Genomic DNA, 12,202 nt, shown 5'->3' with positions numbered 1-12,202 from the left:
CCTACCCCACCCCACTCCACTCCACTCAGAAAATTTGAGGAATGTTCCCTCTTCCTGTGGGATCTGGTCAAGAATAGCTATGTGAAGTAAGCAAGAAAGAGTCATTCTGGTAGATGGATGGATCACTCCTTGCAAGTGATTTTTGCAAGTGTGTGTGTGTGTATTGAGAAGTGAGATCCAGACCATACACAGACAGACAGGAAACCTACCAACCATGTGGAACGACACTGGAACGGAACAAAGAGGGGAGTTTTTGTGGGCTTTGGCCCATTCCCGCCGTGAAATCAAACAGAGCAGAGTGCTTAATCTCTTGCACCTGTCTGGTAATTGGACGCAATCAGTTTTTTCCACGCACGTGTTCGATCCAGATGCATTTCTTGTCCCGACTGCGGCAGGCTGTTCCGCGTCCTCCCACCCCTCCCCCCCACAGTATTAAACGAAGTCTCCAGCACACCATAAATCCCTACCCTTTGATTTATCTCCTTGGATATGGTGAATATTACAAGAGGGCCCATTACCTTCCAATGGCTGTAATTAATCACCAAGCTCCCTGTGCCGAAGTCCTGGAACGATTTTTTAAATAAAAAAAAAAAAATGAATTTTCAGATTCGGATCGTAGCTCATGCAGGATTTTCCACTCTGACATCTTGACATCGACTTTCCTTTTTCTTAGTCTGCTTTAATTTACTTTCTCCTCATATCTTTATGATGAATAAAACGTGTGTTTCCACAGGTGACAAAAAGGTCTTATGGTGATAAAGTGTTTTTTTTTTTTTCTTGTTTTTCCAGGTCGAAGGCTAAGAGGGAAGGCTTTCTACTACGTTGGAGGGAAGGTCTTCTGTGAAGAGGACTTCCTGGTAGGTGATCAATATACAATCAATATTCTCAGTCCCTCTATTAGTGTGTGTGTTCTTATTGAGGGAGGTTAACAAAAAGACCTTGTGGGGTGCTGCGTCCACTAACAATAAAGGCATGACCTTCCAACTCTGACCCTGTGACCTGTTTCTAGCGCCTAATGCGGCCGCTTCATGTCAGTTTGCTCCTGTGGTCGCAGCTGGAAGGAGGCCGGTAACTTGAGAAGCTGTTTAGCTTTGCTTTATGGGTTAGAGGGCAGTTGGGCCATTTTCACCGGTCAAATATGACAACAAGCACTTTGCAAAAACCTCAGAGAGGATTACATTAAAAACAAGGCGACTTCCAAAAGTTGAGGTGGTTGTTTATAAAACCACGGCTCACAATAAATCATAAAGTATGACCAAAATAATTCATTTAAAAAATCTGTACGAGATGTGTTGATAACACGTAGGGTGATTTGTTAGTTTAATTTATGTTAGTTTAAATGATTAGGGCTTATAGCTTTTGAAAACCCCAGATTTAGTTTAAGAAGACATTAGGTTTTTTTGATTGAAAAAAAAAATACCATGGAAATAGATTTTTTACTGCTGATTTGTTTACTAATAGGAAGTCAAGTGGAAGGAAAAAAGTGTGGCAGAAGGAAGAATCAGAAGGTCTCTACTCTGACAATAGTCTGTGATCTAGGAGCCAGCACACACACATTCCTTGAGTTAAGGCACTTCTAAACCAGACCCAATATTACCATATCACCTTGACTGAGGAGAAAAAAGACTGGTCCGTTTTCTTAATTGAAATCTTTCCTTTTTTTCCATTTTGTACTGGATTACAAATGACATGAAAATTGCAATTTCCATGTCATTTGTAAACCAATCTCCGGAGCCTGGAGGGAGAGTGGAGGAGTCTGGGTTCCAAGCTGCTTGAACCTCCAGGGTGTATTTCTGCAATCTGTGATGGTTTGGGGAGCCAAGAGGCTTTTATCTCTTGATTTTATTGTTTCTTATGTTGGTGTTATGTTTTGTATGGTTTTAAGGTTGATTTCTACTGTACAGCGCTTTGTGATTTTTATGTCTGTGAAAAGCGCTTTATAAATAAACTTTACTTACTAAGTCATCTGCTAGTGTTGCTGATGTCCATCATGTCTTATCAAGTCCAAGTCGGCGCATCCATCTACCGGAAAATTACTGAGCACTTCATGATTTCTTCTGATGACAATTTTCATAGAAATGGTGATTTTATTTTTCAGCAGGACGTGGCAACCATCTGCAGTCGAAAGTGCCAATACTTTGTTCAATAATCACTCTGTCACTCTGCTTGATTGGCCAGCAAACTGGCCTGACATCAAGCCTGCAGAAAATATGTGCAGCGTTGTCAAGAGGAAGAAGAGGGACACATGATCCAAGAATGCAGATGAGCTGGAAGCCATCATTAAAGCAACCTGGGCTTTTTTATAATAATAATGAAAAACAATATGACTTTAGCCAGTACGATCCCATTCAGATACACCTTATCTACTCATCAGGATCACAGACTGACCACCTACAAGCCACCCTTCACTGATGCAGGATTTCATGCAAAAGGAGCAAAAGTGTTTAGAGATGATATTCTGGTTGAATGCTTTCCAGCTGTTCAAAGCAATAGCTTATTTTAACAGGCGGAGGCGCACAGGCAGCATGTGGTTGATCAGATCTCAGACTAAAACAGACTGAAATCTCATTCTCTGCCACCAAATTCAAAGAAACTTTTCATCTTTTTTTCCCCTCTCTGCAGTACTCTGGTTTCCAGCAGTCTGCTGATAAGTGCAACGCATGTGGACATCTGATCATGGACATGGTAAGTGTCTGTTTCTCCTCTCTTTGGCCGACTGGGTGTGTGACTCAGAAGCAAAGCAGACAGAAACTTCTGATGTGTTTTCCCCTCAGTGCGGTCTGTGTGTGCACATGTGGATGTAAAACCTGTGTGGACAGGTTGCACAGTCTGTGTTGAACACAGCAGCAGGCGGACACAGAGTGGAAATGGAGGTTTAAACAATGTCATTAATTAAGGGACTTCTCAGGAAATAAATCTGCAGGTGTTGCACATCAGTAGATAAAGTCTCCATATCCTCAACAATATAAACTTCTATGTGTAAACACACAAACCATTGAGTCTCGTTTTTTTATGTAAATATTGTGTTTCTTTAAAAATGACCTGTGTGATTTCTTCATCTATTAAGACGGTTTAGCTTGAATTTATTCTGTTAAGGACAATCACAAAAAAAAAAACAGTGGTACAATTCAACAGTACTGTATTTTGATGCCAAACTAGTTTCACCAACTAATCAACCAGTTTGACAGAAAGGTGTAAGATGTGGACAGGATCGTGTTGATGTCCTTAATCTGACTCTGTCTGCAGATCCTGCAGGCTCTGGGGAAGTCGTACCACCCCGGCTGTTTCCGCTGTGTGATCTGCAACGAGAGCCTCGATGGAGTTCCCTTCACTGTGGACACGGAAAACAAGATCTACTGTGTCAAGGACTACCACAGGTGAACAAATCGTCACATACTTTAAACTTTGCTACATTTTGTCACATTGCAGCCACAAACTTTTGTGTATTTTATTCAGATTTTGTTGGTAGATTAACACAAAACAACACATGACTGTAAAATGCGAGGAAAACAAATGCTGGGTTGTGAAATGATTTATATTAAAAAAAAATCTGAAATTATTCCCTGCTTGGCCTTTGCAGAAGTTTCCTATTTAATAAATAGCTCATCTGTGTGAAACAGAAGTCCAGTTGAAATCCAGCCATTTAGTAAACAAACTGCATCGTGAAGAGTAATAATACACATCAGAAGGTCAGGGAGTTTAAAGCAGGTTCAGGTTATAATCAATATCTGAAGATCCCACTGAGCTCTGGTCAATCCATTAACCACAAATGGAAAGAGTACATCCTAAAATGACTGCCTGGGCAGTTGGGAGGGAGGGTCAGTCGTGAGTTTGGAAACCCTATTCTTCACCAATTATGGGGAAGCTGCTCAGAGTAGATGGAGAGAACTAAATAACAGATGTTCGTGGAATAAAATCTCCAGAAAGGCGCTAAAAGTTTTAGGCTTGTGGGAAGGATCACCCCAAACAGACGGACAGAGCTACATTGGAACGGCTCGGATCAAAGTATACATCATATAAAAATATAATTGTGTTTCACACATCCACCACTAAATGGTGAGTCGGTACCTAATAAAACCAATAAATGACTGAGGCGGAGCGAAGGAGGCTAATTAGTTTGAGCTATTTCTCAAATGTCTGGAAAAAATTGTAAGAAATATAACCATAACTCTGTAACAGCAGCAAAAAGTGAATCTACAAAGTATTGACTCAGGGGAAGCTGAATACACCACACTTTTCAGATTTTTATTAAAAAAACAATCATTCTTCCATTCTCTTCACAATTATTTTTGTTGCTCAGTTATAAAATTTTAATAAAATACAGTAAGGCATGCGGTTGTAACGTGACAAAATGTGGAAAAGGTTTTTGGGAGAAATGAAAAGTTTTGCACTGCAGCTTGGATACGTGAGAGCCCGGCCTCCGTTTTCTGGGCTGAATAACTAAAATGTGACACCGTGTCAAGTATGTAGGGTCTCGTGGGTCCCAGCACAAACTGTCAACTTTGTTATAATTATACCGCTGGTGAAGGCTGAGACCGTGAAGGCCCGACGGAGCTCTCAGAGGGTGCTCTAGGCCACGTTTGGCAGACACATGAGAACGAGAGGGGGAGAAAAGATCACTGTTCAGCTCTAGGTGTAAAGAGCAGCACAGACTCAGCTACTCAGGTCCAAAAGCAGAAAAATTCAGGTCTGCTGCTGGTATTTGTCCAAAAATAAGTTCTCTCTGTCCCTGAAGGTGTTCACAACTCAAGAAAACAGACACAAAATTCTCCCTCTCTGATCATGAGCGAAAGTTTTCAGTATTTCTCGCCGGTTGCAGCTGGCGCTCTGTGTGGACGGCTCGTCCAGCGCCATGTAGCGCGTGCCTGTTGGCAGCTCCCACATGCTCTCCTCCCTGATTGAATCAGCCTTATTACGTGTACAGTGAGTGTTTGTTTGCAGCCACGATCGCTCACGCTGAACTGAGCCTCGTTGTATCCTCAGAGATCCTGTCATGTGTGGAGAATTTCATTTGCTTTTCATTTCTCCCACTCTTCCTGCCAGTACATCTGCAAAGCCGGCAAGTCGCTCTGTGTGTTGGGATCTTTGAATCTAGTCAGAGAAGAAATGTCCTAGAGTTCAACGAGTTAAAGAATTCAAAAATATGTACAGGAGTCCTTTTTTGGAAATTGCTGCAAAAACATCCAAAGTTACTTTCTTTTTTTTTCCAATTTTAAAAAAAGTTTCTCTTTCCATCAGGGTCCTAGCTCCTAAATGTGCAGCCTGTAACCAGCCAATTCTGCCCTCAGAGGTGAGCAGTCTTTCCACACCTTTTTCTTTTTTTATGATGTTTAAATTGCACAGTTGTAGCCAAAGGTTTTGAGAAACACAGAAATGTAGTTTTCCTTAAACTCTACATCAGAGTTAAAGGAAAACCATGGTGTTTGTGTTATTTGGATTTCTTTGACACGACAATGCTTTAAGATCATTCTCTCCTTTGAGTTCCTGATGATTTAAGGAATGTTTAATTTGAGTGCAGTTTTACTTAGCAGTAATATCCTGTCCTCAGAAGCCATTTTGATGTGAAGTAATAGTGACATCACGTTTTGTTGGAGGTAAACATGGTTTAAACGCCTGATTTAAAGCAGAACGACCGTAATGTCTGTGTGCCCATCCTCGTTCACATTTACCTCTGAGTAAAAATGCTTATTATTAAAAAGCCTTTTTCCTTAAGTTAACTTTCATTAATCTGGGGATTATTTGCGTTTCATCTGATCACTCTTCATAGTAATCTCGACTGAGTTGAAATTACTATAAAAGATCTGAAGCACGTTGTAATACTGTATTGATTTGCCTTAAAGTATATCACAGTTGTATCTTCAGAGGATGGACATATTTAATTGACCAGTTAAGCACAATATCTGTTATATATCATGAAAATATAGGCTTTACATTTCAGAAGCTGTACACGTGAAAGGTACAGCAGAACAAAATGCAGCAACATTTGCTCTTAAGAAAAAATCCAGTTCTGGTGTCCTCTTATCAAAGTGCAGAGTCGAACTAGACCTTTCAGCCGCCTCTGCTGAGCTCGGCTCTGATTTCCTTTCAGGGCTCTGATGAAACCATCCGAGTCGTATCCATGGACAAAGACTACCATGTAGAATGCTACCACTGTGAGGTGAGTCACAAACTGGAAATGAAGCCTTGCACTTGACAGTGTGCGCTTGGTGACTTTGAGCTTTGGAGTCTGAGCAGCTCATTAAAGGAAGTTTAATGAGTAGATCCCTAATCTTAATTACACTCTTCATAATTATGCAGTGCTGAGTCAAGCAGGTATGTAGAAGATTTTTCCCCCCTTCTCTAGACTGATTGACAGCAGCTTTGCTCTGATTTTATCAGAGTACAATCTGGGTAATGTAGCTGTGGTCTTTCTTAAATAGCTGGAGATGGGATTTGTCAGCAGGCTGCACAGTGGCGCAGTTGGTAGAGCTGTTGCCTTGCAGCAAGAAGGTTCTGGGTTCGATTCCCTGTGCATGCGTGGGTTTTCTCCGGGTACTCCGGTTTCCTCCCACAGTCCAAAAACATGACTACCAGGTTAATTGGCCTCTCCAAATTGGTGTGTGTGTGTGCATGGTTGTTTGTCCTGTTGCCCTGTGACAGACTGGCGACCTGTCCAGGGTGAACCCCGCCTCTCGCCCAGAACGATAGCTGGAGATAGGCAGCTATCTCCAGCTATCGTTTGGAGATAGCTGCCTATCTCAGCAACCCTATACCAGCAACCCACCCGACCCCACTAAGGGACAAGGGTGTAAAGAAAATGGATGGATGGATGAAGGTCAGGGGATGGCTACAAAAAAAAACAATCTTGAAGGGCCAGAACATCCCCTGGAGTCCATAAAGAAACGGATGGAATATGGTCCACCAGGTTGTCCTCACAACCTGAGTGACAGAGCAAGAAGGAGACCAGAGAGAGAGGACGTCTTTAGCTACGCTGATGACGTTTTGTTGATCATGACTGATGTGTGAATACTTTTCTTATAGGTACTGAATCAAATAATTAATGTGAACGTAGAACATGGAGTGGGATGTCTTTTTGATTGATTGTGAGAGGATGATTCACTCTGATTCGTTGACCAGGACTGCAAGATGGAGCTGAACGATGAAGAGGGTCACCGCTGCTACCCCCTGAACGGCCACCTCCTCTGCCACTCCTGCCACCTGAAGCACATCAAGCCCTGCTGTCCTCCCGCAGTCCCTGCCTCCACTTACTGACAGCTCTGTGGGGGGAGGGCGACACCTGGTGGTTCTGAACAGGAACTGCCAAGCTTGGCAGCAGCAGTGGATGTGTTCGATTCTTGTTGTAGAGAATTGATGGGTTTATTAAGTCACTCTTGAGTTGTGCTGTGTGTTTAGATGAGATTATTAATGAAGTTACGTTTATGTAGGGAGGAAACGGTAATAAAATATTGATTACACCAAAGCTCTCCTTGGAAAGCAGAGACGGCTTGCAGACTTTGCAGAAGTGTTGCCTTTTAATTATTTTTCAAGAGAGATCAGCTGCTTTTTCCTTTGTAAATATTTTCTGATCTGCTAATTTTCTATTTGGAATGCCTTCTGGTTCACGTTTGTGCCTCTATAGCTTTCATAGCTTCCAGTTTAATTCAGGTACAAGAGTTTTCCTTTTACAGGTTTTGATACCTAAATTCATGAATTCTATCAAACATTACTGACAATTATGATTTTGATCAGAATTTTTTTTTTTTCTGTTTTCCGTCATAAACTTCTTTAATATTTTTATTTTTGTCTCTGCGTCTGTTTCTTCATGTTTTTGCTTGGCAGAACAAAAGTTTTAATTTTCTTGATGTAAATAATGTGCAAACCAAACAACTCCTAGACGACCACCTCACATTAGTGTCAGATAAGGTCGTTAACCTCCAGTCTCTTCGAAGGGCTTTTTAATTCACATCAATGCACATCCTCTTCTCTTCCTAAATCTGAAAAATGAATCTCTAAAATACCTGCTGCCTCTATTTTTATGCGTTTCCCTCACAATTGTAAATACTAATTGCTTTTCTTCGATTTCCTATATAACATTAGGTTTGCAGAACTTAGTATTTATTTTTTTAAGATACATATATTCTGGCCTGTTTTTCCTCTTTTGTTTTGATACAATATGGCTTGATTATATAAGACCGATAAGGAATATGTTGAGCTTCTGCACAGCCTACAGCCTGATCCTACATGCGTGCTTGCTGGGTTTGCAGAGTAAATAGTTTTGTCTTCATACGTTTTATTGTCCATAATTTGACTTTACTAACTTAACACTTTTGTTGCTCGTCTTTTAAAACCTTCATGTCTAAACCAGCTGTTGGAAAAGATGAAGAGCAAAGCAGAGACTCTGAGCTGTGTGATTATTGTAAAGATATTTAATAAATTTTAATAGACCTGCTTTTGTTTCTGCGTGTTTTTCTCTTTCCTTTAAAATCACGTTTCAGCTCTGACCTGATGAAGAAATGATGGCAGCATTTATCATCAGTCCCCTCTCCTTTCCCGCCATGTACATACATCGAAAGCCTCCCGTAGTGCTGACATTTTTGAGATCTAAATTATTCAGAGAAGAAATCTCTGATCCTCACCTAAAGGACTGAAGAATCTTTCCTGCAGTAAAGAGATTCTCAGTCTGCTCTCAGGGCTGGGGTTAGTTTCTTGCAGATACCACATGAGCTTCACCACTTACATTACATACATTACATTGCATTGCATTGCATTGATGTAATATTATGATTTTAACATTGCAAGTCACTCTGCTGAAGCCATTACAGTTTAAAACCTATTCACCCCCTTCAATTATGTTTTTACATATCAACAAAATGTGCCTTTTTCATAAAAAAAAATTACAAGAAACCCTTCAAGTGGGAATTGTTTTTTTACAGAATAATGACGAGTAAGGAAAAGTATTTAGCTTAAAATAAGTGACTGCATAAATATGCAACCCCTCCAAATCAGTGTTTGTTAGATACACCTTTAGCTAAAATCACAGCAGAGAGTCTGACCTGAGGTCTCTGTCAGGCTGCAGCTTTATTTCATTCTTCATAGCTTAACTTTTCAAGCTTTGTCGGCTGTGAACATCTCCTTAAAGTTCAGTCCCAAATTCTGATGGACGTGTGTAAATTGTGTGTTTGTGGTTATGTGAGGTGTTTGGTGTCGTCCGTAGCGTCTTGTCTGATGGGCAAAAAGACAGAAAGCGTTCTTCAATTTGACCGTGGAGTCAAACTCTCGTTGAGGTTTGATGAGAGGTTGCCGCTCTCCCCGTAAGCTTTGACTGTTGAAGAACTGGGGTGACAGTCGTTTCAGACTTTCTCCCATCACAGCTGGTGAAGCTTTTAACTTTTGCACTGAAGTCAGTTTCCCTCTGAGTTTATCTTCAATTTTCATGCACAGCCAGTTCATGCTATAGGCCACTAGATGGCACCAAGAACACATCTAAACTTCCTTCTTTGATTTAACATGAACTAAAGTGCGATTCACTGTTGCATTTAGTATTTTAATGCACAGTTCACGTTCATTCCACTTTACACGGTGCTTTTTTAAAGAGTGTAGAATACAAAAGAAAACTAACAGGTGATTTTTTTGTATTTGTTTAAACTTTTCATTTTTTTTACTTATTTCATGTATTTTAGACATGCTTAAAAGCATAAAAAAGTATTATGTGGAAGAATTAAAACGAGCTCTCTAAATGGCAGATTAAAAAAAAAAATACATGGACACACACACACTCACACGGGCAATTTTGGAGTAGCAAGTTAACCTTACAGTCATGTCTTTTGGATTGTAAGATGAAGTCGGAGTACTCAGAGAGAGAACTTGTAAACTTTATGCATGTAGGAACCAAGGTCAGGATTCAAACATAGCTATGACCTTGCTATGACCTTCTGGCAGCAAGGTCATGGCAAATCCAGCTGTACCACCATGCAACCTAATACCTGCATGGAATACAAATTTTAACTCCCTTTATTTATACATGAAGAAAAGAAAGTCTATAAATAAATGTATATTTTGTTTCATCAACTTATGAGATATATGCACAATACAAACTGAAATTAATAATCTTCTGGAGAAATCTGTGGTTGTAGGGAACAGGCTCTGCAGGTTGTTAAACATTTGTGCAATAGCCTGCAATGCTTCAGTTATACAAAGCTTCAATCCTGCTACAAGCTCAAACGCTAAAAGCAGAGACCAGGAAAGATGAAGGTGGAAAATTACATCACTCTGCACCATAGAAAACAGTAGGAGGCAATTTTTCTAAAGCTTGCGAACTTCATATTTTCAAGATAGAAGACGTGTACTTCTTGAACATGATTCATGCTGAGTGACAAAACCCAAAGAGCAGCAGCACACAGGAAACACAATGAGTGGTTAACAAATAAAACTCCTGCCTGCAGCGCCAACCTCTCTCTGGGATGCTGTAATTTAGCTGAGAGCACAACTTTCCCAGCAGGAGACAAACAACAAACAAATGTTAAGGTTGAGCAAAGCACTTGTTGTTAAAATGTACTTGTTGGTAACTTTTCAAGGCTTCAAGTCCAAGGTCTGATGCCTGACACGATTACAAAATGTTATCCATGCAAAGGAAAAAAAAAATTGTGTAAGAGCAAAACTGTTGTACAATTAGCCTTAATAAAAAGCATTAACACTGAACAACACTACCACAGACTGCTGTATTTAATTGGATTTTACATGATCAATAAAAATGAGCATATTCCACATGAAGACGGAAAGTAAATGCCACAACCGCAAACCTACGAAGTTGTGGCCGTCCACCTAAATGGATGGTTCCCATTGTAACTCAAGGAGAACTGAAATAATGTATAGCTCAGGTACAAACACTTGAAAAGCTAGGCTTGGGGGTTGATGTTGGGGTCTAATACTAATGCAAGAAATTTTCAGATTTTTACTGGTAAAGGAATTTTCAAAGTCATGCATACTTTTCCTTCTGCGTCTTTATTTCAGGGTACTTTGTGTAGGTCCACCACGACACCGCCTATAAATTGGGGTTACGCAATTACACCAATGTGGTCAAAATCCTTTCTCAAAACCCTTTAAATGCTTTGAAACAAACTTCTTTTCAACAGGCTTCTCTCTCTGTCTCCGAGGGAATACTAGGTAAATTAATTTGGCAATTTCAACACCCAGGATGTTGTGTATCTTTACATGACTCAGAGAAGGACCTAAAAACGTCTCTTAAGTATTTGATTTGCAGGTCACCAGACAGCGCTGAGGCAACAATGTAGCTCTTCAGTTTAATCCCTGGAGGAGCTGCTGAATATCCTCAAACTAACAATGATCTGATTGGTAGACGACGGATCCACCTACAGACCAACAGCTGCGGTAAATGAAGCATTTGACAAATATGTTTGAAGAGCATATATCAGCAATATATTTTAATACATTCCTCACTATTTCACATTTGTTTCAGTTAATACATTTCTGCTTGAAATCGGTGAAGATGATCAAAATTGAAAGTTACTCTGCAGATTAAACACGTGTGCAAGTTGACTGGAATGAACGCAGCCAATAATAATGAAAACTCGGATGACGTCATCCTTACAGAGTGGAAACCTTCTGTTCACGAGCACAGAAATGTTACACTCTAAAATCAAACACTGCACTTGCTTTAATTCTTTGTGTGTGAATGTAAAGTTTGAAAGGTTGATCATACAAGCTTTCCATTTTATGGCTCTGTGTTCAGGTACAGTAGCAGTCAGCAGATTTGTGTTTTTTTAGACAAAAGGCAAGTCTCTGCATGTTCTGCAAACCATGCAGGCAGCCTGCATGTACAGGGATATTGTTGCTCTCTCTCTCTTTTTTTTTTTTGGTGAATATGACTCAAATCAAATGAACTGGATGAAATGATCGGATATTTCTGTGGCGTGTGACACATTATTTAAATGGAGGAACTACTTATAGTCGTTCCTGTTAAGAAACAACTAAGTTGTGTTAAGTAATAACTCCGAAGTTGTTACTTAACAGTTGTTGCTTTGAGCATGACCAGTATGCTCAAATCCAGTGCGGATTTGCGTTGTGCCTAAATAAAACAATTGTGTTTTAAATAATATAGATGTATTTATTTATATTTTTTCTTAAAGAAGGGCTTACAAAGAACTGAATGGAATCAGAGAAAACAAGAAAAAGTCAAGTAAATAAATAAATAAATAAATAAATA

General features: G+C 40.0%; 1 protein-coding gene across 1 annotated transcript in view; it reads left to right on the top strand.

Moving 5' to 3' along the window:
- Positions 1 to 8,428, top strand: part of limd1a (LIM domains containing 1a) — a 20,158-nt gene extending 11,730 nt beyond the window's left edge. Inside the window, exons 3-8 of the mRNA XM_007571110.2 lie at positions 790 to 857; positions 2,623 to 2,685; positions 3,247 to 3,377; positions 5,239 to 5,290; positions 6,089 to 6,157; positions 7,117 to 8,428. Of these exons, the coding sequence (XP_007571172.1) occupies positions 790 to 857; positions 2,623 to 2,685; positions 3,247 to 3,377; positions 5,239 to 5,290; positions 6,089 to 6,157; positions 7,117 to 7,251 (518 nt within the window). The 3' untranslated portion in view covers positions 7,252 to 8,428. The remainder of the gene's footprint in view (positions 1 to 789; positions 858 to 2,622; positions 2,686 to 3,246; positions 3,378 to 5,238; positions 5,291 to 6,088; positions 6,158 to 7,116) is intronic.
- Positions 8,429 to 12,202: the final 3,774 nt, after the last annotated feature.

The sequence above is a fragment of the Poecilia formosa genome, unplaced genomic scaffold (assembly GCF_000485575.1).
Source record: "Poecilia formosa unplaced genomic scaffold, Poecilia_formosa-5.1.2 Scaffold273, whole genome shotgun sequence".
Classification (NCBI taxonomy): Eukaryota; Metazoa; Chordata; class Actinopteri; order Cyprinodontiformes; family Poeciliidae; genus Poecilia; species Poecilia formosa.
The sequence above is the reverse complement of the archived record's forward strand: the minus strand, read 5'-3'. Positions and strand labels throughout refer to the sequence as shown.